Source organism: Melospiza melodia, chromosome 2 (genome assembly GCF_035770615.1).
Source record: "Melospiza melodia melodia isolate bMelMel2 chromosome 2, bMelMel2.pri, whole genome shotgun sequence".
In the NCBI taxonomy this organism is placed as follows: Eukaryota; Metazoa; Chordata; class Aves; order Passeriformes; family Passerellidae; genus Melospiza; species Melospiza melodia.
Window position 1 is genome coordinate 138,807,197 of NC_086195.1, and position 26,031 is coordinate 138,833,227.

Consider the following 26,031-nt stretch of genomic DNA (forward strand, 5'->3'; position numbering starts at 1 on the left):
GCCAGCCCTGCTCCAGCACTGACCTGCACATCAGTCCAGAGCTACACAAAGTAGCCACTGCATCAGCTCATCAGTTTAGCAGAGGGGTTGATTGTGTCCTTATCCACTTATTTGGGCAGCCAGGAATTGAAGAATCCATCACCTTATCCACTACCAAAAAGCAGTCCAACAAATGCAGCAGGTTACAATTTAAAGGCTTTAATTTTTCCTCCCTCCCTGAGCTCAGTGGCACGGTGACACTTTCATTGTTTACTTTGTGACCTTCCTCCTCTTCCAAACCCAGTGTGCTCTCAGACAGTGAAGGTCCAGCTAAAACTCACAAACTAAAGGGACCAAGGCACAGGTTGCAGCCTGATCCCACTGTCACCAGTAGTGTTGAACAGTCAGTGTGTTCCCTGACCATTTATTCACAGTCCAATTATGCTCTCCCAGGATGATTCAGGAGCTTGGCTGGATGAATAACAGCCCCCACAAGACAGCCTGGACAGAAACACCCAGCATGGTGTCTGAGGAAGAGAGGCAGAGGAAAGCCAAATGGACATGAGCTGTGCCCCATCAGTTGCTCTCAAGATAAGCAGAGCAGGCTCTCATCAATATTAAGACATTGTTTATTCACCTCCAGCAATAAGCCCCATGTTTGGGCAACTGTGCCTCTCTTGTCACGGAGCTGCTCACAAGAATGCTTCCTACAACATTTTCTGTGAGGAGTTAAGGGTATCCTGGAGCCTGGAGTACTCAAAGATCATTACACTTCCTCTGCCAGATCAGCAGCTCATTGTCCTGCCAGGGGTTCCCACTGCCACCTCGCTGCTTTGTCTCCGGGCCATTTTAGGTTACCCCACCACAGGAGCCCAGGCTACAGCCCCACAGGACTCGTGCCATGGTGTCTCAGAGCAGGAGAGATGGCTCTTTGGGACAGCCTCAGAAACCCCCTGGCACATGAAAAGAAAGATGTCGATCTATGAGGCACTTGAGCAATTGTTCCCTGAATGGAACGGGAACTCGGAGGCAGGAATTGTCCCTGTGGAGCCTGGGGACAAAGCAGCCTCTGCCAAAGGAGCCTCAGCCACAGAACAATGCTCCAGGGAAAGCAAACAATTCCAGAATGTCTGTATCCGTTTTTCAGGACTCCTTCTTACTGAGAAAAGCCAGCCATGAATAAAAGTTGATACATTTATTTCTAACCAGGAAAACCTAAGCAACCAAAACAAAAAAGGCTACTCTGACAGATATGCACTTAGAAAAGTAAATAAAATATGTGCTATATTAGAAGATAGAAGATAGAAGAGAAAAAATAGAAGAGACATCCTCAGTGAGTAATTTAACCCCCCAAATAAGAAATGGTATTGATGCCATGGGATATATGTGCCTATGTATAACACTGCTTACCAGATATGTGCATGGGTAGGTAGATACATTTGCACTAGTTACAATTTTGGTCATGTTCTTGCTCCTTTTCAGGTCACTACCAAATATTTTAAACAGTATCTGTGCTTTGTCCCTTTATTAGGTTTTTTTCTCTGTTAGCACTGGCAAACGACTTCATTAATTTCCTTCTTTTTACTTATTCATGATCTGTAGCAAAGCTTCCTTCTCAAATCAAGGCCACTTAACAGCCTAATCTGAAGATTTAAAAAAAAAAACAACACAAATAATTTCTCCTTTTCCAACTTTTCTTGAAATGATGAAGAAATTCTGTACATTGATATAAATTACCAGTATAAGAGATGCTGCATTGACATTGACCAGCCCATCTGCTCCCAACAATTTACAATCACAGCATCATTCAGGTGGGAAGGGACATCAAGAGACTTGAACTTCTTGTTCTTTAATTTTATCAGCCTCCCTTTTTGACAGCAGTTCTTCCAGCAGCTCATCTTTACTTTCAGTTAGATTAGGAGTCTAGCCTGATGGTGGCAAAGCCCAGGAGGGGTGTAGCTCAGAGCACAAGCTGTTATCAGATGGAGCTGCTTGGAGGCTGCTCTGGGTTATACAAGAAGCCTCAGACAGGTCCAGAACTCTGAGGGCTTTGAGATGGCTCAAGGCACAGAAGTGATGGGTTTTCTCTGCTGTGTGTCCGTTCTCCTTCACTGCCCCTCACAACCCAGCCCAGAATGAATTTCTCCATGTTACCCACACTGACCATGTCACCACAGTCACCCCAGCTCTGCTCCAGACGTGGACAAGCTGCAGGGCATTTCTGACCATCACCAGCCCAGTTCAGCCGCTTGGACAGGAGGTGACAGCAGAACACTAAAGGAAGCAGAAGGCCCAGAAATTTCCATCTTTGGAGAACTCTGACCATTACCAAGGCCAGATAATATTAATGTTGGCATCACATGAAGTTTCTTCATCTCCATCATCTTTTTTTTTCACAGCTGAACCATCCCACAGCTTTGTTGTTCTTGGAAACCAAGTGTGAGTTCCCATGCAGGCCAGCACAGAGCAGATTGCTGCACAAAGCAGGGCAGGCACCAGGGCACAGATCACCACCACTGAGCTCTGCATGGATTCCTCTCAGGCTGGTCTGTTTGCTTACACAGCTGCAGGCTCCTCGTTCACATCACTTGGGTAGCTGAAAGATAATTTTGCATTGCTCCTGTGCTGGAGTTTTCATGTGGGCCCACTTTTCAGGGTGGAGAATGATTCTTTTTAAGTATAGGAAGAAGTTTATCAAAGTAGCTTTTCTAATGCAAGAATAACCAGAGTTCTGAGAGGAGGAGGAAGAGAAATTGAAAGGATTGCTCAGGTGGAAGGAAAAGTTGTGTGACCTGGATTAGAAGGAATTTGACTGGAAGACTGGCTTGGATTTGTCCAGACCTACCAGATAGAAATGAGGGAAGAGCTTCTCTCACAAGTATTTGGGAGAGGGTTGTGGGGAGTTCTGGAGCTCATGGGCAGCCACAGGAGCTTCAGGAGAAACACTGAAGTCAGGTTTAGATTCACCCTAGACTGTGGTACTCTGAGAGCTCTCCAGCTCTGAGGAATCTGATGGCATTAAGGCATCAGCCTCTACTCTCCAGGCAGCATTTCTCATGTTTTCCAAACAATTTGGGAACTGCAAATCGGCGCAGATTTCTCAGCTCAGTAATTGTGGCGTTGCCTCAGCATTTTTCTATCAAGATTCTTCAAAGCCCTTTAGATTCTCTCCCCAAATGCAGCCATCCATCCTCCTCCATGAAATCCCAGCCCTTACTGATTATTACCAATAAAGTTATTGATGTTGGAAATGCTGATGCAGGAAGATGAGGCTATTTAGGGACGTTTTGCCAGATGCTGGTTGAGCGATACTGCATCATTTCATGCAGCACATCACAAAACCTCTTTCTTCCCTGCTGTGTTAAATTGTTACTTTCCCTGAGGGAGAAACATGGCTCTTCACAAATCTGGCCTGAGAGGAAAGTGGGGAACGAGTGTGGGAATAGCAGACAACATCAAGGATTCCCATTTCCCTGTTGTTTGCAGCCTTGCCTTTAACCACTGCCACTCATTTTCTGAAGTGCTCTTTCAGTGGCCACATCCTGTGCTGCCTCTGGTGTGGTGACAGCACTCCTAAATAGTGAGAGCACTGTCAGAAAAACCAGCCTTGGGTTCCTCTTGGGCTGAAAGAACCAATTTACTGCTCTCCTTCAACAGGCAGAAGATAATTATAGCGAGTCCCTATGCCACATCACATGGGTATCACATGCAAAACCCATATATCCTACTGATGTGCACTGCTTAGGCACCTCTGTTTCTCACACACAGAAAGATGATGAACACCCCCAACCAGGAAAAAAAATTACTTATTATTTTGATAGCTATTTTTTCATATCCCAATTGAACCTGAGGGGTAGTTTTTAAGGAAAATAAATTTCACACTTCTCACCAGGAAGCCAAACAGAACTGCAAGATTCAGAACAAAACCAATGAATTTATAGGTACTTCAGCTTGTTTCAATCAAGTTTAAATATTTCTTCCTTTTCCACCATTTCAAGGAAAGCAATAAACATCAGCAAGCAAACAGAATCCTGTCTGACATCCTTACTGGTCAGATTTTATCCCCAGGTTTCTGCATGAGCTCATACAGGGGTTTTTCCACAGTGCAAGCTCATTTTAACAACATCTGTCAATCACTAAATCAAAGAGATAAAAGACATTAACCCACCAATGAAACATTTCTGTACAGGTAGCAATTTTGGGGATAATTTTCTCTTAGGTGTCCTGTGGTCATACTTCATCTTTTACTTCACTTAGCATTAAAAACAAGAAGCTCCAGCATGCAAAGGGCCCAGTGAAAATGCAGTGCCTGGATTTATATGGAGCAGGGCATCACACTATGTATGAGCACCAAGAGAGAACTCAAATTAAATTAAATGGGAAGCTAAGTGGGGAAAGCCCTGTGTTAGGCAGGACTTCAGTGCTCAGGGAACTCCCTAGCCTGCTCCCCACTCCCTGTAGCTTTGACCATGAGCTTGTGGCCACCTGGAGAGCCAGCAGGGCTCTGTGTGGCTGTGGGGAGAAGGCAGGCACCACTTCCTTGGCTTTGTGCTGCAGGTGATTCATACATACACACCTGTTTCCTCTGCAGCCCCTCACCTCTCTGCCAGACAGACAGACAGACAGACAGGGTTCCACCAGGAAACCCAGGTGTCCAGAAAAACAATTCAGGACATTTGAATTGACCAAATCCTTCACCCTTCCAGAAAGCAAAACTGGGTACAAACCTTTTCCATGCTTTCCTGTCATAAATCCTCAGGACACCACGTGCCTGATGCATGCCTGTGAAAGGATTTGCCTTTCTGCAGCCACACAGAAGTGCAGCATGAAGGAGCAGGGCTCATGGCCCACTTGGGAAAGGAAAGCCCATTAAAAGCCATGTTCCCTGCCCACATCACTGCTGGGCTTGTGAGCTCTTGTGCACACATAGATATTTGGTCTTCTAGTACAAAATGCAGCCTTCTCATCTGCTTGGGCCAGCAGTGTCCTCCTGCCCCTTCCCCCCCATTTGCTGTGATGTACTTTACAGAAGGCTTCAGAATCCAGCCAACACTCATCACGAAATTGGTGGGAAAAATCATGATTCATCAATTTTTTCAATTAATCAAGTTCTTACCCAATTTTACCCAGGAGGTCATGCCTGGAAATTCTTTCAGACCATCACAAAAGAGAGCGAGCTGGCTGGGAGCAATAAGCACCATCTGAGGATCCTCCCATAGCTCAGGCTGTTTACTTTTCAGTTTCACTCACCATCAGCCAAGCACATGTCCCTTTTCCCCCAAATCCTTTCTTCCTCTGAAGCTGACTTCCAGGGAAAGCTCTGGAGATCCTTCAGAGCAGATTCACATCCTGATTTCTCTTCCCTCTGTGGACAAAGAATGGAGCAGGCTGAGGTCCTTCTACCCCACACTTGCTTTAGCAAGAGACGTGTGCCTGTGATTCTTTCCACCTCTGCAAATTTTCCTAAAGCCCCAGGATTTGGAGCTGGGATCTTGCAGCAGCACAACTCCAGGATGGGAGAGCTGATCAGAGAGATAAAAGACATTAACTCACAAATGAAACAGGTAGCAATTCTGGGGATAGTTTTCTCTTTGGTGTCCTGTGGTCATACTTTATATTTTCCCCAGCCTTTTTTTATACTCTATATTTCACCCCAGGAACTTGGTGCAGGCACTGGCACCACATGTCACAGCTTTCTGGGGTGAGAAGTCCCCCAGCAGCAGGCTAGGAGCTGCTGTCATTCCAGAAGTTTCTGAGAAACCATGTTGGAAGAGAAAAAACCCCAGGAGTTTCAACAATCTCCAGCATTTTCCAGTCTGTGACATTTGTACACGGAGGGACCTCACCCACAGAGCTGGCCCCAAGCTGTAACTATATCAAGCCACTCATGTGAGCAAGACTTTGCAGGATCTCAGCCTCAGGGGCTACCAAGAGTCCAGCAGGCCTGAGAGACTGACAAAAAGGCTCTCAGGATCAAAATACCACTTACAAAGCACGGATTAAGTGATACCAGCCAAATGAGACAGACACCAAATAAGTGCAAATAAATTTGTTTCCTGCTGTCAGAACACCATCATGGGATCTGCACGTGGCATCTCCTCCTGCAGAGGCTATGGAGAAGTGATTCCACTATCTGCCGTGGAATTCCCCCAGGAAAGTTGGCCTGGCTGGCAGTGTGGGGTGCCTAACTTGCAGACAAATTACACTGCAATCAATGCAACTCAAGAATGTAATTAATTTTAAGTAAACACCTACAGACTGTGATGAACTAGGATGCTACATTGCTCAGTGCACTTCTTTGGCTGATTTGTTCACCAAGGCAGTACCTCAGAGGGACAGAAATCACAGAAACCTTCTAAAAGCTGCAAGGATACCTTAAATAAAGGGAAGACTGTTGTATTTAGATTAAAATTACCAAGTTTTTAAGACCCAGTTTCTTAGGGTCTTGAAAGAGATAAGGCACTCAGAGATAATGCACTCAAAGTGACTCTTTTATAAACACCTAACCTGGATGAATTAAAAGGAACATATAAACCAAGATCTTCTATCACTTGCCAATACAAGAGGCATTATTGCCCCGGGCCTCAGAGAGAACTGCAGCTTTGCATTCCCGCTTTTAGTTAGGCTAATGAGGAGGAGAAGGAAGAGAATTTTTGAGGTGGGCTCCTCTTCCTTTCATCTGACAAGTGGTTACTGAGCTGTGCAAAGCTCTGTGAGCTCAGTACCGCAGCGCCTGGGTTCCCAGAGACTGCACTGCTGAAAGGAGAGGTGAGTTCTGCCTATATCCTCCCTGAAGCTGGTTAAACACTCACTTAGCAGAGGGCCCTCAACAAGGGATGTGGCTTTGCACTGGGGAGAGTTGGCAAGCGCTTCTCAGTTACCTGTTTTATTGTCCTCTTGTTCCACTGCAAGCCATGAGGCTCCTCGGGAAGGCTCAGGCTCACAGACACTTTGTGCCTCTGATGGTTTGGCTGCCTGTTCTTCTCACCAGCCACATGCCAGCATGACTTCATGGTGTGGCTGCTTTGGGGAGCTGCATGGGGAAGCAGACTGCAGCTGCTTCTGGAGGATATAAATATTTTTTGCACTCGAGGGGCTCCAGCAGTCCAGCAGGGTCAGGGACACCTGGGCTCTATTCCTGGCTCTCCTGCAGACCTGCTGCATTGTTTCACTCCTTTCAGTGGCTCTAAATGAAGCCCTTTTCCTGCCAAATTTGTTTTCTTAGGTGTGAGGCTTCCACTTGAAAACTTGAGCCACATTAAGGAATTTGGGGTGATGGAACTGGCCTGTGAATCTGATCCATTCATTTGATAAAATCCCATAAAAGCCATTGCATTGGTGAGCACCACAAACGGCTCACAGGCCAGCCTCACTCACACCATTTACCAGTTAGCCATCTGCTCCCTTCAGATATTATTTTATGGCTTTCCTTTGTTTTCACTAAGGCCCAAACAGGAATGAAATTGTGGGTCCTGTAGCTAGCCCTTTTAAATAAATAGTCCTGCCATCACTCTAATAAGTTTGACAAGTTGGTCACAGGCCCTGGGCAGGAAGCTAATAAACTTCAAGTTGCTTTTCTATTGTTTTCCTAAAACAATTTGACTTCCTTTCTGATAGCCTCGAATTCCTTCAATAAAAATAGAGTAGCTGGGAGCCAGGGGAAGAGCTGAACCCGAGCCAAGCCGTGCTCACAATGCCGCCTGCGTAAGATCACATTTTATCCTGATCCACGAAGACCCTTTAAAAGAATAGCAGGCAGACAGCTGCCAGTGCATGTCAGGAACAGCTTGGGGTGAGTCTCCCCCAGCACTGGTCCCCTCCAGGCTGGAGGGATGTCCAGGCAGTGAGGCAGTGTCAGAGCACAGGCTGAGCTCCTGCTGATCCCTCAGACCCTTCAGGATCTCTTCTGGGAGCCCAGGGCTGGCACAGAGCTCTGCTAAAGCTCACCCGCCCCTCAGTCAACTCTACCTGCTCCTCTCTCTACCTGTGCAGGCTCAGCAACAAGAGGTAAAGGTCTGTTCTTTATTTTCTTCTTTTGGCAACATATCTGTGAATATATGTGTACACACATATTTCTGTCAGGCAGCAATTCATCCAGCTGGAAGTTTGCAGGACAAGATGAATGTCTGGTGGCTAGGTAGATGAGGACTCCTTGCTTTAAAATGACTTGCTGGTTCTTTGGACAAATCCTTTATGCTCTCCATGGTCTGGTTCCTCCACCTGTAAAACAAGGAGAGTGTTTATAGGAGCTGCAATTTCATTATCATCTGCAAAGCACTTCTCAACTACTCAGAGATGCTGCAGAGTTGAGAAGTGGAGGCAGGAGGGGTGAGAGGGCAGTACTTTGTTTCCAGTAACATAAAGCTGACAGCTGAGCATTTACTTTGGGATAGATGGCAAATTCTCCTCACTGAGATGAAAACCTCTTCCAGTTTTTCTTGCTGAAAACTTTACTGGAAAATGAGTCTGACACAAGAGTGATATTTCACAACTGGCTGTTTCTTGTTTCCTCTTTTCTCACTCTGTGCTGGTTTGGTATTCTGGGTTGGGAAGATGGAAACATCCATCCATATGGAATAACTTGGGATTTTTACTAAATGAGGAACTATAAAACTCTTCTTATTCAGGGGCCTTTGCTACTCCTCTTCCCTTGAGCCCAGCCTGTCCTTGGGAATTTGCCTCCTGCTGGAGGATGCCTTCAAACTGTCTCCAGAGTAAAACAGAGAACTTCCCTCTCAATCATATCCGTTCATGGGGATTTGAGACAAAATGTTCCATCAGGAAGGCACCATCCTTTGCTGCTTTGGAGAAGGTACTGAGGTGCTTTAGAGAGGTGCCTGCCCAGCATGGAACATTATGAGAACCAGAATGAGTGCAGTGCTGTGGCCAGGCAGCAGAGTTGAGCTCAGCCACTGTTGGGTGGTGTTTTTTTCTGAAATTTCCCAACGCAGCAAACCTGACATCCTCCTCAAGGACAGAAGTCCTTGGTAATGGCAGGAATGTACAAGACATTTTCCCTTCAGACAATCTCTTTCAGTTTTCACATCTCAAGAGCTGCATTTGAAACAAACAGCCTTCCAGCCAAGCCAGATGCTCTGGGAACACCTGTTTTTTGTGAAGAAACTCATATGTGAGCTCTTATCTGTACTACTGCATATCTGCAGACCTTCTCCATGCATCCTCTTGGCTTGCTCTTTTTGTTTGTTTAAATCTCAGGCACAGAGTGAATCCCTCCATTAAATATCCATGAGATCAGTGCTGAAAAACTCATCACACAAACTCTGCTCCAGATTTACCTGGCTTTTGTCTGCAAGGGTGCAGATCTGCTAAGGCACAGAGGCCAGTACAGGAAAAAGAATGAAAAAGGCACCTCTTGGCTTATCAGGTCCAATCCCTTTGAATAAGGGGAAAGTACAAACCAAATGGCCTTTTCTAAACTTACTAAACTCTGTCCTAAATCTCATCAGGTTCCCACCCTAACTTGTGCTGCTAAAATGCTGTTCCAGCACCTCCTTGCCTGCTCTGTTGCTTAGAAACCTTCTGATTTCCAACCTAAATTCATTCATGGCCAATTTATATCTATTTATTCTTGTGCCACATTGTCCTTTAGCTCATGTAGCTCTGCTCTCTCCTGAGCACTTACTTTCCCAACCCCCAGTCCCTAAAAGTATTTATAGGCAGCAAATCTCTCCTCTCTTAACCTTTGTTCCGCCAGACTAAGTAACTAAGCTCCCTTACAGTATTCACCCTGCAGGCACATCACACCGTGGTTTAATTACTTTGTGTAGCTGCACTAGCATGAAATTCAGTGCAAAATAATTAATGCTGAAAAGCTCAGACTGGTAGCACATCTATTTCCAAATCAGCTCAGATATCTCTGTGCAGTCCCTGCTGTGACTGATAAGTAAACACAGTGTTGGCTGAGACACCTTCCATCCCTCTGACCACCCCACTGCCTTCCTCTGCACCTGCTCCAGGCTGGGTGTCCTCCCTGCATGTGGGGAAGCAGCACTGCAGACACTGTTTTGGAGAAGTCTCATCCTTTTGGATGACACTGCTTCCACTCCCTGCTGCTGCATCCTCAAAGTTTGCTTTGCTTGCTTTTTTCACCCCCGTGTAGCAGAGCTGGTTCCTCCTCCCTTGAACCTTCTCCATCTTTCTCCTGGGAGATGGAGATTGCTGTTACTCTTCAAACAAGTTCCTAGCGTGTGACTTCGCACTCTCCTGCTTAACCTCACCTTGATCCCTCCAGTCACAAAGAGCCTTCAGCTCTGGCAGGGCTGGGATCCACCTCTGCCCTCCTGATACCTCCCAGCTTGGTCTCACCAGCAGATTTCATTAGTGTTTCTACATTCTGTGCCAAGGTAATTAACAAAAACATAAAGAAAAGATCAGTCCTAAGAGCAATCTTTAAGCAGCCTCACAGATAATTTCCCTTCAACCTATTAAGGAACTGGTGTATCAATTCTGTCAGTCTCTTACTCACTTGAGGATTTATTTAATAATCCCTGTCTTCTTCATCTGAATCTTCTACACTAATTTGCTTCTTCTGGGACACCTTATCATACGGTTTGCTGAGCTCCAGGTAGATAAGGGCTGCTCTGTTCCTTGTACCTAGGGGGTCAGGAATCCTAATCCAAGAAAGCTCTTAAGTTTTGATCAAAAGATAGCACATGTTTGTTTTTTTTTTCCCTTTCCCTCCCAGTTTTATTTCTGCTTTCCTTCAAAATGCATTGCACAGCACCACAAACTGCTGTGATCTGCAGGCTGCACATGGCAAGCTGTCAGCTGTTCTCCTCATTCCCACTGTTGGGGACAGCATTCTCCTCCACTCGCTCTCCTCACTTAAGTCACACAAGTTTTGCATAACAGGGTCTTAGGGAGGGGAGTCAAAATTCTTTTTCCCTGCTAAAGATTGAGCAACCCAGCTATTTTTCTAGCTGATGGGCTGGAGAAGCTGCCAGGACTCCTCTGTTTCCCTTGAAGAGGGTGCAGTAGAGAAGGGATGACACATTGAGGGACTGGCTGAAGTATCCATACAACATCTCTGCAACTCTTTCTGTCTTTTGCCTCCCTGTCTGCCTTCTACCATTTCCTTTACATGCATCAAAATCCAAATAGTTACCACTAGCACCAAAACACAAAGGGCTCTCAACAGGTACCTCCTGTGCATCATGCACGAGTTGGACAGAAACCTTCTCCCCTCCCTCTGACAATCAGCAGAACCAGACTGTATCTGCTTCAGGATTCAGGATTACCTCTGTGTGCCACTCAGCAACAGCCCTTGGGCAGGAAACACAGAGGAGTGAGCGGGGAGAACCAGACCTGATCACCCTGAGTGCACAGCAAAGTGTCAGCAGGGAGGTGAGTGCATTTCAGACAGCTCTCTCTCTCTCACAGGACCCGTCTCTCTACAGCATGTGAAAAACACTTGACAAGCCTTCTCCCTAGCCTATCCCAAAGCCATCTGTGAGCTGGACCTGTATTATTAACACCTTTTTTTTGGACACTTCTATGATGAGTTCCTTGACAATCTCACTGGCATGAAATCAACATGAGTTTACATAATAATGCTTCGTGGAAATTACTCTACAAAGACAAAAAGCAGGAATGATATTCTCCTTCCCATGAATTTCCACTGTAGATACAAAACTGCCACACAGGAGAGGGAGAAACAACTCCAGTAACATTTCCATTTTCTTAAAAGCCACAGAAGGGCTTTCAATAAAGTTAGAAATGAAGCAGCAGGTGACTCTACATGTCTCCATACCAGGAGGTCACTGAGCTGCTGTAGGAATTTACTTGTCCTGCATCCTGCACTAACCATCAGTGAGGATACAGCCCTTCTGGAAAAGAGTTGCACTCCTAACTTCAGAGTGAGAATGTCCACACAGGACATGCTTCCAGAGATAGCCTCTGCACACAGCTGTCCCTTTGTAGACTGGCTTTCAATTGGGACTAAAGGAGGTGGTAAATTAGCAGGAGAAAAATTATTAGAAGAGTTGCCAGCATTGTGTCTTAGTCCCTGGACAGCTTTTCTTTCTTGATCTGCACTCACTGATGCATAGAGACCACCAGGCAATGCTGTGGGTGGGAGATATCTAGTCTGGGCAGGATTGCTGGAGGGATGACCACCAAAGCTTGCGTGCAGCAAGTTGGTTCTCAGGTCAGCAGAGCCTTCTGTGCAAATCTCACTCTCCTGCCACTGATTCTTTGAGACCTTTATCAAAGCCAGAAGGCAGCTCTGATTCTGCCTCCTCACTGGGCCATTCCTGTTGTGCCGGAATCAGAGGCTCAGCTTGACACACACATGAAATACAAGACCTTCAGACACTTGATATGTCAAAAACATTTTTAAGAGAGGCCCAAACACTCGTGAGTCTGTGTGTGCAGGGAGGTGGTGGTAGCGTGGTGTGACAAAAAACACCTCCCTTGACAGGCAGATTATTCTCTACTTATCAGCAAGGGGGCATGTAAAAAGTCTCAGGGAGGCATTTGGTGCCCTTTGGGACAAGGTTGCAGCTGTGCTGGGCCCCTGGTCCAAAGCAGCAGAGCAAGTTCTGTGTGATTTGAAGAGGTGGAAGACCCCGTTCTGCTTTGCCAAATTAAGCTTGAACGAGTCAGAAATACATCCTTAGTCGGTTGAATTGTCTTTTGTCTTGTGTGGTAAAACCTTTCCAGGGTCTGTCTGGTGTAACTGTGGGGCAAGGCTGTCTCTTTCCATTTGGGGAAGGCTGAGAGTTATCTGTGGGAAGATGTGCAAGGGAGCAGGAGCAGCAGTGGCTGGAAGGGACTGCGCGGAGCCAGCAGCGAGTGCATCCTGCCGGCACCAGGAGGGTGGCACAGGGAGAGGCTGAGAATGAGAGAGAGGAATGAGAGCCATGGTCTTTAAAGGAAAAACAACAGGAAACCAGGTTTGAAAATAGAAAGATTAGTCTGGAGGGGGGGGGGGGGGGGAAGACAAGAAAAGTAGGTGAAGAAAGAAGAGGGGGAAAGGCGGACGGGCGGTGGGGAAGACAGAAAGTGACACAGAAAGGGGGTGGAGAAAAAGAGAGGAAGAGAGAGAGAGAGAGAGAGAGAGAGAGAGAACCATATTAAAGGAATAAAACGAAGCAACTGAGGAGAACAAGGAGTTCAACTTCACTACAAAAAGGGAAAGTGCTAAAGCAGGGAAAGAAGATTGAAGACAAGACACTGGAAATCAGGTAAGCAACCAAGAGGGGGAAATAATAGAACTGCAGAAGTGCCAATGGTAGATCAAGTTATTACAACAGCATGAGGGGGAAAAGGGATTTGGAGAGGCAGGAAAAGAAGGGTGGCCAAAAAATAACTTTTAAAAAATTAACTTTTTTTTTCATTTTCTCTGTAAAACATTCCTGCAAGTAACATGGTGGGCTTGGGACATTTTAAAAATTGCATTGTTTTACCACAGGCAGTTAGAGAATTAAGAAGTAACTTCCCTGCTAGGAACATAGATACCGATAGATTCCAATGTATAGGAAAGCACGATAAGAGCCCCAAACATCCTCCCTCAGACAGTATAAAGTGCAAATTGCCATTTCTGTCAGATCCCATTTCAACATGCTGCCAAGCTGCGTGGGGGACAGTGGTGAAGGGAACTCTTACCTAGGAGAGGCTCTCGGGGTGCAAACGCTTTATCAAGTGTCTGCATAAACTGCCTGTGTTCTGAAGTGCACAGGATGCTTTCAAAATATTGCAGTTTCTTTTCCCTGAGAGTTCTGTGTCCTGGCTGGTGTGTGACATGGAGCCTGGGAACGTAGCTCCAGAGCAGAGAAGTGCCTTGCTGCTATCTCCAGTCACACGCTCTGTGCGCGCCGCCAGGGAACGAATGCCTTTCTCCTCCATCCTGCCCGTGGCAGCCTCAGCAAGGAGCCACACAGACCTGAAGGGACAAATGTCCTCTCCCACACCAGCAGCTGCTGCTCTTTTTATTTGCCTTCCTAACTTTCCTCCCCGCTTTTTGTACTTGGAATACTTAGGCCATTATATTTCTGTACTTGAACACTGCTTTTCCAAAGAATAGCCACCTTTGGAATATGGTACCCCTGGAATACACCCACCTGGAAAGAGGCAATCTCCATTCAGTGTAAAGGTTGCTGACTAATTGCCACCTCAGATCTGTGGTGGCTCCTTTGATTTCCTGAAGGCTGCCCATTTGTCATGTCTAAGGAGCTTTGTGGCATTCTGGTTTTAACAACTTGGGTAAACTGAGGCAGAACCTCTGTCCCTCAAGTGCCATAACAACCTTTAGATGATCATATAAGTGTTTTTTTTCTAGACAAACCTCAGCTAAAAAAGTCCTGTGCTGAATGAGCCTTAAGCACTGAACTCTCCCTCCATTATAATAAACCTATCCAAATTCCTTGGTGAAGCAGTGTGGATGAATTTCTATTTCTTTCCCCTACTGCTGCCTATGTGTTCCTCTCTTTAAAGAGCTCCATGCCTGTAACATGTGTGTTACATGTTACAATATGTGTGTGTGGCCAGGAGCAGCCTAATCTGTTATTCAGAAGCCTCACAGTACTCAGCATTTGTATCAGGAGCCAAAAAATTCTGCGTTTGCTGCTATTTTCAAAACCTACTCTGAGAAACGCACACATTTCTAACTTTGTTCCCCTTTTCCTTGGGAGCAGAGCAATACTTTAGGAGAATTCCTGAGGCTTCAGGGTTTAAAATACTCGTCAGGCTCTTGTCGCTTGGGAACTATGTTAAGTATTCCTGTTACTATAAGTATTTGGGGATGGTTGTTGTTTTTGGGGTTTTTTTTTTCCACTCAACAGTATATATTATCACAATATTTTTAGTATTATATGTGCATTAAAAAAATTAGGCTCTGACAGAAAATACAGAACTTCATACCTTAGCTTCTCTTCTCTTCTTGACCTTCAGACAGATTTCACACATTCTGCACACATTTGTCCAATTTCTGACTTATCTTGCAGCACTGAAATTAGACAAGGAGGAATGAGTAATTCAGCACTACCCCATGCCATTAGGGAGCACAGTTTGGGGACTGCTCCATGCTTTGGGTGCTGTTGTATGAGGCACAAGGACAAAGGCTTAAAATTAGAAATAATTCCCAGAAGACAAGAGAGAGACTTCAATATTGGGGGGGATCAATTTTATTGCTATTGATAAGCAACCGAGAGATCTCTGTGAGCAATAGTCAGCATGGTAGCTGTTCCCTGAAACAAAGAAATATTCATGCCACACAGCAGGCAATGAGCAGAGAGATGCAGGCTTTTAAGTCTCTCTAGTGTATCTTTGAAGAGGGGTCAGGGGGTTTTAGTGTAAGAACCACGGGGTTTACACTTCCATTTCTGCCTTTCTCCATTTTTTATGTCATTATGGACATGCTCTGAGAATGGCTGAGAATTTCCATATGAAACTGCTCTCCCTCAGAAGCAGAAAAGCTGACAGATGCCTCGGCCAGGGCTCAGGGTGGCTTGGGAAGTGAAGCAGCCTGGCAAAGGTGACCCCTGCAGAGCTCCAGGGTCTCCTGCTGCACTCAGCTGTCTGGTGAAGAAAGGAGGGAACAGTGGGATGGAGAAAAACTGCCTCCAGTTTGTAATCAGATAAAGCTAACCAAGAGGACTGGGGTTAATTCTTCCTTCTTAGTCCAATTTCCTCTGTCATGATGAGACAAATCACTTAAACTGCATTTCCCCACAAATGCCCATATCTTGTCTTTTCTCTGACTTCTACATGTGGTGCAACTGGTGGAAGTGATAAACTCTCCCACTCCAGCACAAACCAGACAGAGCTCTGCTCTGAATACACATTACACACTGCTAAGTACACTGGGGAAAAAAGCACCAACAGATTAACCACACCACCAAAGAGCTTCCAAAATTAATGAACAGTTTTTATCTTAGTCTCTCACTGCCTTAGTCCCTCAGCTGCACAGCTGATCTAACACCATCTCCTCACCTCTGGGTGGTAATGAAAGTAAGCAGATTTATAATTGTGAGGCGATCAGATACTGTTGTGATGAAAGCCATAGGAAAACCCGCGAGGAAACTAATAATTCTGCCTTTAGAGCTGGACTTGAATAATGTACAGTAAATGAGGCACAGGCCACCCACTGAACAATAAGGAGAAAACAAAACGTTGAATAGCTGCTGTTGAAGAAAGCCCCCGCCAGGCTGGCACTGAACAAGGCAGGCATCCTGTGCAAAGAATGAGGTGACAATGTGAGGATGTGGTTAAGGACTCCAAGAGGCACAGACACAAAGAGATTGAATTAAGATTACTGAGAACAGTAACCCCACCATTTCCTAACTCCCTACTGCTGGGCTTTGCCAATTTAGTATTAGTTGGTTTCAAAGGGGGATGTATTTTTCTGCATATATATATATATATATATATGGTGCATACACTGAGTACAAAAAATAATCCGCTCACACAGACTGAGGCAAGGATACAGCAATGAGGCTGGAGTGTGAAAAGAATCCCACAGATTTTTGGAAAGAAGGAAGAAATGAGATTTGACAAGGTAGTAATAAGTGGGAAATAGATAGTGGCTGAAAATGTCCCCTTACTAAGGCTGACAGAATTAGCAATTTGGGTGCCGTATAGAGTTAGCTGGCCAAAAACTGAGGCAATGCTCTGGGGGAGCTTGACTGTAGGGAAACCACAGGGAACTGGTAGGCAGGGAGATACTGGGGTGAGAGGAAGGAAAAAGGATGGGAAAAGCCTGAATGAGAGCTCTCTCCTACCCCCATTACCTCTCCATCCTGTTTTATTTCCACACTATAACCAGTTGCATCCCATGCAGTCTGTGAATGAGCCTAAAATCCCATGGGCAGGTTTAATTGCTGCTGTACTGTGCCCAGTGTGAGGCCTGGCATCCCTGCACACCTCCTTACACCAGCCTTCCCCACAGACTGAGCAGTGCTTGAGATCAGCTTCTCTCAGCAGAAATTTTTCAAAGATTTTCATACTACGGCAGCCCCCCAATTTCTCAGCTTGTTTTTGTTTTCCAGAGCTCCCTGTGCCCTCTCTGCCTGTCTCCTCACCTCTATTTTGCCCAATTTAGTGTCTTCTGCAAATTCAGAATCCCAAGAGAATTAGAAGATGCTCCCTGCTTTTTAAATGTAAGCCTGGATACCATTATCATGTAACTATTTGCTGCCAGCTTTTCAAAGGTAGTGGGATAAATCCATCCCTCAGCTTGACTCGTCTGAGTTCAAGGTCTCTTCTCTTCTTCGTCTCCTGAGACTACATCAGGGAGAGCTTGGCCCTAATATTTGGATATATGAAAGCACATGGGGAGGAATAGCATTAGATGTTCTGGACAGGCAACTAATAAAAATTCAACTGACTGGGAGTCTGCACCTTCCATTATCACTTCAGATGAAAATATTCTACATATTATTATCATCTGTGTGTGTAACACATCCCTGATCACTCACACTTGAAGGTGCTGAGTGATTCCCCTCTGTCTGTGTCCCTGTGTGTGCAGGAGGTGACAGGTCATTCAGCTCCCTTATCTTCTCACCCACTCTCTTTTTCATGAACTCTGAGATTTTCCACATTTGGAGAGGAGGGAAAAGCACACCTCGTCAAGAATAACAAGCTGTCTGCAGCTACAAGTAGGGCCAGTGCTCTGGATACCAGTGTGACCCTTCCAGAATTCACAGTGAACTTGGGAGGAGCAGAAAGATAAGAAACATTGGATGTCTGTGTTGTAGGACAAGAGCTGTTAACACAGAACTCTTCTTCTCCCATGAGATTTCAGCTCTAGAGTCAAAGTCACTCTGATACTGGCTCAACACAGGACTTTGAACCCAAGGAACTAGAATGGAACCTATGCAAACATGTCGATTATTTTTCTTTAAAAGCATAAGTACAAAGCTATTTATTCCAGGTTCATGTGCAGATCAGAGTTACAAATTTGGCTAAAGAACTGGCCTGGTTCAGGCAGAAACTTATCATAAGCACATGTGTGCATATATGAAGCCAGAGAGATGGTGTTTGGACAGAAATGCCTGACAGGTTGTTGCTTGTCCATTGTATATCCATAGGAAGGAGCCAATGCCAGTAAACTCTGAACAAAAAGATACCTGCTGAGGTGGGCTTTAGCATCACAAATCCTCTGTAATTCAAAGTACTGCATAGTGCATTTCTAACTCTGTTCATCATTTAATACTGTAATCCTCGTGTCCCCACCAAATGCAAAACAAAACAAAACACAAAAAACAAAATAAAACAAAATACCTCTGGTTCTGCCAGGTGTACCCACTATAGAAGGGCAGCAGGACAGGGTTTTCTTTCAGCTAGCCAAGTCAGTGTTGTCTGAGGGCACTGGAGAGAAGGGCTGTGGTCTGTAGAAGCAGATGTGCAGTAGAAGCAGCATTGTGTTGCTGTCATGAGGTTTCAAAGGCAGTGCTGCGTAGAAAAAAGGACACAATCTTGCAAGTCCCAACCTCTGAGCTCTGTCCCCAAACTGTCTCTGACACAGTGACCTCAAACAAGCAGTTTGTCCCCTCTGTACCCCAGTGATCACCATCTGCCAGAGAGAAGTGACAACATCTGCACTGCATGGGATGCTGAGGCTGCTAACAAGGGGCTGGAGCTCCTAGAGTAAAGCAGCATTAACCAACCTCCAGTGCAGAGCCTCAAGTATCCATCCCGAGTGCCTACAGCTGTGAGTGCACAGTTTGGCACTGTGGGCCCCACTTCTGTCTGGGTTCAGCCTAACAAGGGTCAGCACAGGGCAAAGATCTCTGCCCACTCACCCACCATGATCTGTTGTGCCACGTGCTGGCCTGGACCTGTATGAGATAACACAGCTGGGGGCAGGAAAGCCACGAGCATTTCCTAGGCACTGTCCATGCCCCAGCCAGCCTGGATGCCCCACTGCAATGTCACTGCTCACGTGCCCAGCACCCAGAGGGGACAGCTGCCTCCTCATCCAGCAGCTTGGAGGGGATGCACTTCTTGCATGACATCCACAAACAGCCACGTGTCTGGAATGAGAGCTTCTTAAAACATCCTGGGCCCTCCACCTCGTTGTGAAATCTCATTAATTCCCAGAGACACACATTTTGTACCTGATTGAGCAAATCACAGAGACTGGGCAAAAACGCAATGGCTTTGAATCAGATCCTTTCCCCCTCCCTGGGAACTGTGCTCGCCTCACACAAAGGAGCCTTCCTTGGAGAGCCTCTCCTGGTGCCCCTGGGATCTGCCACGGGGAGAGGTGAGCCCAGGAAGGGAGAGCAGAAACAGTGTCATAATCAGACTCTCCACTTTATTTTAGAAACATCCCGCAGAGATGGCGACCTCCTGTCACCTCCCTTGTGGGAAAAGCTAGCTTGAAGTGTCGAGCTCAGCTATTTATATCCCTGCTGATAGTCTTGCCTGTCTCCTGAAGAGGGGAAAACTTTCTTCCTAGCCACCTCCAGGGAAATAAACTCATATAAAGTTGATTGCACAGAAACAGCCCTCCTGGCTCTCTGGTGTGGATTTGCAGGCTGCTCATCAGAGCCCCAGTGATGTGAAATGCTCTCCTGTCCTTCAGAGCACGTGGCATCGCCAAGAGGATGGGCAAAGCTGCTCAGAGGGCAGCAGATACTTTCCCTCCTGCAGATAAAGGTGGTGCAAAAAAGGAATGGCAGAGAGCAGCCCGTGGCTGGGTGTGCTAGCAGGTGCCATCCCCGCCGGGGTATTTTTATCGCGGAATTTGGCAGTCACAAGGCAGCCCGGAGCTGAGCAGACCCCATGCCCGGCCCGTGGGGTGATGCTCAGTTTTCCTCAGCTTCAGTGGGGCTGCAGGTGATGATTGAGCAGGGCTGGCCATGGTGCTGGGTCAGTGCCAAGCTGCCCTGCTCTGTGTCACACACGCTTCTCCCAGTGCCAGGGTCCCGTGACGGCGCCCAGCTCCCGTGGGGATCCAGCCAAAAACTGCCAGCAAAAAGCATGGAAGGGCAGTGACACAGCCCACAACTGCTCCTGAATATGCATGACCCTGCTGCCAAGACTATCTTCTACCAGGTGCTGAGACCCTACAAAAATACCCAGAGGTGCTTTTTGCCCGGTCACACCAGAGTGAGACAAGATTTGTCCAACTGAGGCCAAACTAGGAATATAAAAGGCTGCGGATGCTCAGACACTGAGAGGTCAAAGTATGTGAGGGCAACAGTAGTCTGGGACTGAGGAAAAAGAGCTATATGGAAAATTCCCAAGAATAGTAAAGCTATGAGGAGAAAGGCTAGGTCGGGGCAGCTCTGCATAGCCAGGAAAAGCTGTCAGGAGGTGACAATCCTTCTTTTCTTGCTGGCAGCAGAGAACTAGATGCTCTCAAAGACCCTTGGTCTGGCGCTGCAAAAATAACTCGCTCTAAGTATCAAATGTCTAAGCCAAAAATGCTGCTCTAGGAGGGAAACTCCTTCTCTTGGTTTCCAAAATCTGTTCCCCTGTGGCCACCTAGGCCCTTGCAGCAGCCACCTCAGCTCTCTACGGGGCTGCAGCAGGATGATCAGGAGGCACCTCTGGGCTGTCCCTTCTTTGGACAGTCTGTGCAGGGGAGGGCAGAGGAAATGTCCCTATTATCTAGCCTAAGCCTCATGATCCTTCTGATTTACAGCCTCTTGAAATATTCTGTGCATGTGTGAGACAGGTAAATTGCTGTCCTTCTTGCATCCCTTAACATTTTTTATTTCTGGATTCCTCTTGCACTTCTGTTTTCTTTACTTTGTGTACTGCAAATCCTGATTTTTAAAATTTACAAGTGTCTAGGCTTAGTAGCCATCCCTGGGGAAAGCAAGCTGTTATAAAACCCCAAACAACCTGCACACAGTAGAATGGATGGGAAGAGGGGCTCAGTTTGTGATTGTACTTCCCTGTGGCAGTAAGTAAAAACAGCCTTTGCACAGCCAGGGAGAACTGTGTTCATATTTACACAGCCAAGCAAGGTGAAACAAGAAAAGGCATGTGTAAACAACATAAACTCACCTGGAAAAGTGCTGCCTTGCAAGGAATATTCCCCACATACAGCTGTGCTGCAGCACAGTGATGTTGGACACACGTAACACTGAGCTGTAGGCAGCTGGTTGCCTTCTCTGCACTCTGGGGGAAAAAAGCAAACACGCTGATGTCAGTGCCACAGTCTGTAAATATTTCCCATCACTGATTTATCTGCCTGTGTTTAATCCCCTGGTGCTCCTGGAATGAAGCCATATGCTAATCTCTCCAGAATGCAGCAACTGCACCAAAGCCATCTCAGAAGGTAAGACAGACCCACACATTCACCAGCTTCCACCAGTGCAGGCGAGAGCAGCCAGAAAGACCAGCTGATTTTCTGTGTGTCTGCTCCTCCAGCTCTGGGCTGGCAGCAGACCAAAGCTTCTGCATGTGCCAAGCAGCCACCAGGATCTCCATCCATCAGCATGATTGCAGCGTGCCTGCCAGGGCAGGAAAGAGCCAAGGCCCATCCTTTGCTTCCTGTGTGTCCCTGCTCACATGGCTTCTGACAGGTAGTGGGACAGCAAGTGGCCACTGCCCTGGCTCCTTTCCTGAGCAATCCCCACCTTCCCCAGGGCAGCCCTCAGCAGCACCAGGAACTGGAAAATTCACCTTTTGATCTTGGTCCCATCCATCCTTGCAGCTGGACACAGCACAGGAACAAAGCGTGGGATGAATTATGGCGTGTGCTGCTACATTAAATTATATCACTCACATAACTAGAGGAGGGGATATTTTTCCCTCAACAAGTGTGTCTGTTCTCCAGCTTTTGCTCACAGGAAATCTACACAATATTGCTACAGTAAATTTTCAGCTTTTAACAGTGTCTGCTCTCCACAAATGTTCTTTGCACTATAAAAATAATTGGCTCCTAAAGACAGGACAAGGAACAATAAAGGAGAGTTAACAATTTGGTCCCTGTGGTTTTGGGATTTACCTTGACTAGTGCTTTTAATATTTCATTATGATGATTATTTTTACATTAACTTATTAAAGTGCTATTTTCCAAAAGAATGACTGTGGGAGGACATTAGCTCTGAGGTAATAAAGCACACTTTATAGCACCCAGCCCTTAACTCTCACCACGAAGAGCTTTGCAGTGCCCTGGCAAGGTAAGTATGGTGAGCATAACTGGATCAAATGATTGCTCAAGCACTCCCACAGAGCCCCACAAAAGATGCACTAAACCCACTGCTCTATTTTTATCCATCAGGTTAAGTGACTTGGCCAGAAACAGTCTATCAGAGTCAGGAACAAAACTGAAACAGGCCCTCCTTCATTTCCACTTTGCAATCCTACTCCCAGTCCAGCAAACCTTTCCTGTCATCAGACCACCTACCATCAGCACTTCCCAGGAGTGCTGGTCCCTGGGAGGCACTTCAAAGGAGGCTTTTTTCTTTGTCTCTTTCATTTGAACTGTGGAATTTTCCTCATAATTTAAGAAAAGCAGAAGGAGCAAGACCCACCATTTATATTTTGCAGCAGTTCCCTCTCAGAGGGATGCATGACAAGGTGGCAGCAGATTTGGTTTCCAGAACTGGCACAGCCCACCAAAGTCTTTACACTCCCCTAAACATTTGCAGCTTGTAAATGAAACACTTACAGCTGAAAACACTGCAAAACCAAAGCAAAACCTACAGACAGGGAGCAGGTGGGCAACAGAGGGATTTTCTCTGTGCTTCAGTGGTGGCACTGAGCCCATAAAGGAAACCCAGAGCTGCACACACTTCACATTCCAGGTGTTGGTGCAGGTATTACACAAAGGCAACATCTGACAGTGCCACTGCTCAGGCCAGGCTGTAGATTCCACTCTTATGTCCCAGGGGTTCAGCCCACTAAGGACTTCCCAGAGTGCAGTCTACAGACAGATGAATGCTGCTTTATTGCATCCATTACTCCACAGAGGATACAATACGCAGATCACAGTGAAAGGTCTTTCTCAATCAAAAATAAATCTGGCTCACCCTCAAGGTTTTGGGAACTCATTTAGCAGGCTATGGATGAGTTATGTAAAAAAAAAGATCACTTTTTGTTTCGGTAGCTGAATTTAAAAAGAATTCCCAAGAAACGCAAGGTTTCCAGCGAAACAGACCTCATTCATTTCAGGGCACATGAAAACATTTCCTCTGGCACAAAACAAAAAAAATCCATTTCACTCCATGCATTACCAGCTGAGCATTTCCTAACCCTCCTTAGAACCGCTCTCTGCTCTCTCCCAACAGAGGCTTGTGCTCAGCTCTCAAGACTCCTCACCCCTCCTGGTGAGCAGCAATGGGGGAGTGGAGTTTCCTGGGCGACTTCCTCGAGAAGGTGCACAAGCACTCCACGGTGGTGGGGAAGGTCTGGCTGACCGTGCTTTTCATCTTCCGCATGCTGGTGCTGGGGACGGCGGCGGAGTCGTCCTGGGGGGACGAGCAGTCCGACTTCATGTGCGACACGCAGCAGCCCGGCTGCGAGAACGTCTGCTACGACAAGGCCTTCCCCATCTCCCACGTGCGCTTCTGGGTCCTGCAGATCATCTTCGTCTCCACGCCGTCCCTGGTGTACATGGGCCACGCCATGCACACGGTGCGCATGGAGGAGAAGAGGAAGATGAAGGAGGCAGAAATTGAGGCCCGAGAGAATAAAAATGGTGCTGACGCCTACTACCAGCAGAAGTGCTCCGTGGCAGAGAAGGAGACTAAGCTGTCTGGCTGGGATGAAGCAGGAGGCCAAATCATACTGAGGGGCAGCCTGCTGAACACCTACGTGTACAGCATTTTGATCCGCACTGCCATGGAGGTGGCCTTCATCGTGGGGCAGTACGTGCTGTACGGGATCTTCCTGGAGACGCTGTACATCTGCCAGCGGGCACCGTGCCCCCACCCTGTCAACTGCTACGTGTCCCGCCCCACCGAGAAGAACGTCTTCATCGTCTTCATGCTGGCCGTGGCAGTGCTCTCCCTCTTCCTCAGCCTGGCCGAGCTCTACCACCTGGGCTGGAAGAAAGCCAAGGAAAGGTGCTCCAGGTCTTACAAAGCCAGCCCCAGCACGGCCCCAGGCAGGCTGGAGTCTGCCCCGCAGGCGGACAGGCCACAGATGTACACCCCGCCCCCGGATTTCAACCAGTGCCTGTCCAGCCCCAACGGCAAGTTCATCAGCCCCTTCAGCAACAAGATGGCCTCCCAGCAGAACACCACCAACTTCGCCACCGAGAGGGTCCACAGCCAGGAGGATGCTGCTGGGGAAGGGCCCTTCATCAAGTCCAGCTACGTGGAGAGTCCGGAGGTGGCCAGTGAATGTGCAGCCCCTGCCTTCCCCGAGAGCTACTTCAGCGAGAAACGCCGGCTCAGCAAGGCCAGCCGTGCCAGCAGCAAGGCGAGGTCGGATGATTTGTCTGTGTGACCTGTCTCCAGCAGGGATAGGAGAAGGAGCTGTCCCAGCACTCAGTAAAACTTCTGCAAAGTGGGCTCCAAACTCTTACCCCTAAGCTCCCTGTTTTAATATCCTCTCTCTATCCTGTCCAGACAGCACCTCTCACAGCTCAAAGCAGGGGCAACCACAGGCACTGAAGAGAGACACCAGCCTTGTGCTATGAAGCCCTCAGCTGTATTTTCACCATGGAACCCACAGGGATTATAGACTCCCACCCTTAGCCTGGTAGAGCAGGGGCGTGCAGACTCCTGCCCAGTGGGTACCCACTGAGACACTGTATTCAACACACTGACTGGGCCTCTACATCTTTGTGCTCTCTATCCAACACTTGCAACATCAGCCTGGCAGTTACACTGAGCTGGAGCTTCTCTCACCTGCAGGGAGCAGAAACACACCAGTCGGCTTTCTGAAAGAGAGATTTTCTCACCTGCTTCATTTTGGCTCTTTCTAACCCTCCCTTTCTCTACCTGAGCCCAGATATTTTATACCAGTTTACCTACACAATAAATCCTACTTGAATTTTTTGACCCTGTGTATATAACAACTCTTCCCCATAAATAAGGACATCTGTGGTCCCCAGTGCACAGCTGCCTCATGTCTAACATTGGAATCCCTTCCTCATTCCTAAGTCAGCAGAGCAGACTGGCCCCAGGGAAATCACTTAGATGACCAGTTGATGAAGACTGGGTAATTTTCCCAAGATACTTATGTCATCAATCCTAAGCAAGACATCCATCACCAGAAATAGAGACTCTCCTGTGAGAACAGATATCTCACAAGTATCATGTAGAAACAAAGTGGTTTTCCCCTTTTTGAAACTCATCTTTCAAGCAATCTGAATTCTGCTGAAAGGCTGCTGCCAGCTGCCCACTTGAGAAAACAGCTTCCTCTGTTTATCTGCAGAAGAGGTACGGCCTGTGTCTTCTCACCAACCCACCAAAACACTTCAGCATCCTCCGCAAGCAGAGAGTCCTGCTCAGGTGCTGCATATCATTCAGCTCCTGCCTGCTCTCTCAAGCTTGCCAGCCAGCACAGGTCAAGTTATTTGTCCCCACAGCAAGTGTCTGCTCTGCCCCCAGGCCATCCTCTCCACCCCATCCATCCCTGGCACACACAGTGCTAGAAATCACCCATGGACCAGGTCTTTCCACCTCTGCAGCCCCTCAGAGCAGCCCCTGGGGACAAAGGCTGCACTGTGAGTCTGGTGGGTGAGGTCTGCAGGCAGCTCCCTCTCCAGAGACATTTCCTCAGTGCAGAGCTGACATCCCTGTGCTAAAGATCCACTGAACAGAGCCAGGCTGCTCCCTGTTGTTTACCCTGCCCTGCCCTTTCAGACACAGGCCACAGCTTCCCAACACTGGACTGCACGAGCACATGGCCTGGGACCAGCTGATGAGGGGACTGAGCCATTCCCTCTCTCAGGGCCACTGAAAGTGAATCCCTGCTCCTGATACACAGCTTTGGTACAGCTCCCTGTACATTCAAATACACATTCACACTCAGATGGGGGAAACCATGTTTTTGTCTGTAAGTTTTTATATGTTTGTATTTTTTAATCTTGAAAAGACCGTGTGTGTTTTCCTTAACATGAGATCTTAGTCATGTCTAGGTTTCTCCTAATAAAGTTCTAACTGCATCTCTCCTTGTGGA

At 47.0% G+C, this 26,031-nt stretch overlaps 2 protein-coding genes across 35 annotated transcripts in view; one reads left to right on the forward strand and one right to left on the reverse strand.

Annotated features, from left to right (window-relative positions):
* Window positions 1-26,031, reverse strand: part of GJA8 (gap junction protein alpha 8) — a 76,015-nt gene that overhangs the window by 28,700 nt on the left and 21,284 nt on the right. For 29 of the 31 annotated variants that reach the window (XM_063150127.1, XM_063150120.1, XM_063150116.1 and 26 more), the window contains exons 1-2: window positions 6,861-7,772; window positions 5,230-5,344 (exon numbers count right to left, since the gene is read on the reverse strand). The gene's annotated coding sequence lies outside the window, so the exon portion shown is untranslated. Of the gene's footprint in view, window positions 1-5,229; window positions 5,345-6,860; window positions 7,773-7,963; window positions 8,200-14,859; window positions 14,945-18,219; window positions 18,391-20,958; window positions 21,073-26,031 lie in introns of those variants that run through there. The other 2 variants (XM_063150099.1, XM_063150096.1) reach the window with 2 other exon arrangements.
* GJA5 (gap junction protein alpha 5) lies at window positions 7,857-26,017 on the forward strand. 4 transcript variants are annotated; one of them, XM_063150135.1, is made up of 3 exons: window positions 12,982-13,184; window positions 21,180-21,232; window positions 23,190-26,017. In XM_063150135.1, exon 3 carries the CDS (start codon window positions 23,239-23,241, stop codon window positions 24,349-24,351), a length of 1,113 nt encoding a protein of 370 aa, XP_063006205.1. In that variant the 5' UTR covers window positions 12,982-13,184; window positions 21,180-21,232; window positions 23,190-23,238; the 3' UTR covers window positions 24,352-26,017. The 4 variants fall into 4 exon arrangements, with proteins under 4 accessions (XP_063006203.1, XP_063006204.1, XP_063006205.1 ...); XM_063150133.1 differs by lacking the exons at window positions 12,982-13,184; window positions 21,180-21,232 and adding an exon at window positions 7,857-7,986; XM_063150134.1 differs by lacking the exons at window positions 12,982-13,184; window positions 21,180-21,232 and adding an exon at window positions 7,864-7,992.

Bases quoted from the DNA above. Each gene is read 5' to 3' on its own strand.
- GJA5 (XM_063150133.1), top strand. From the start codon at position 23,239: ATGGGGGAGTGGAGTTTCCTGGGCGACTTCCTCGAGAAGGTGCACAAG.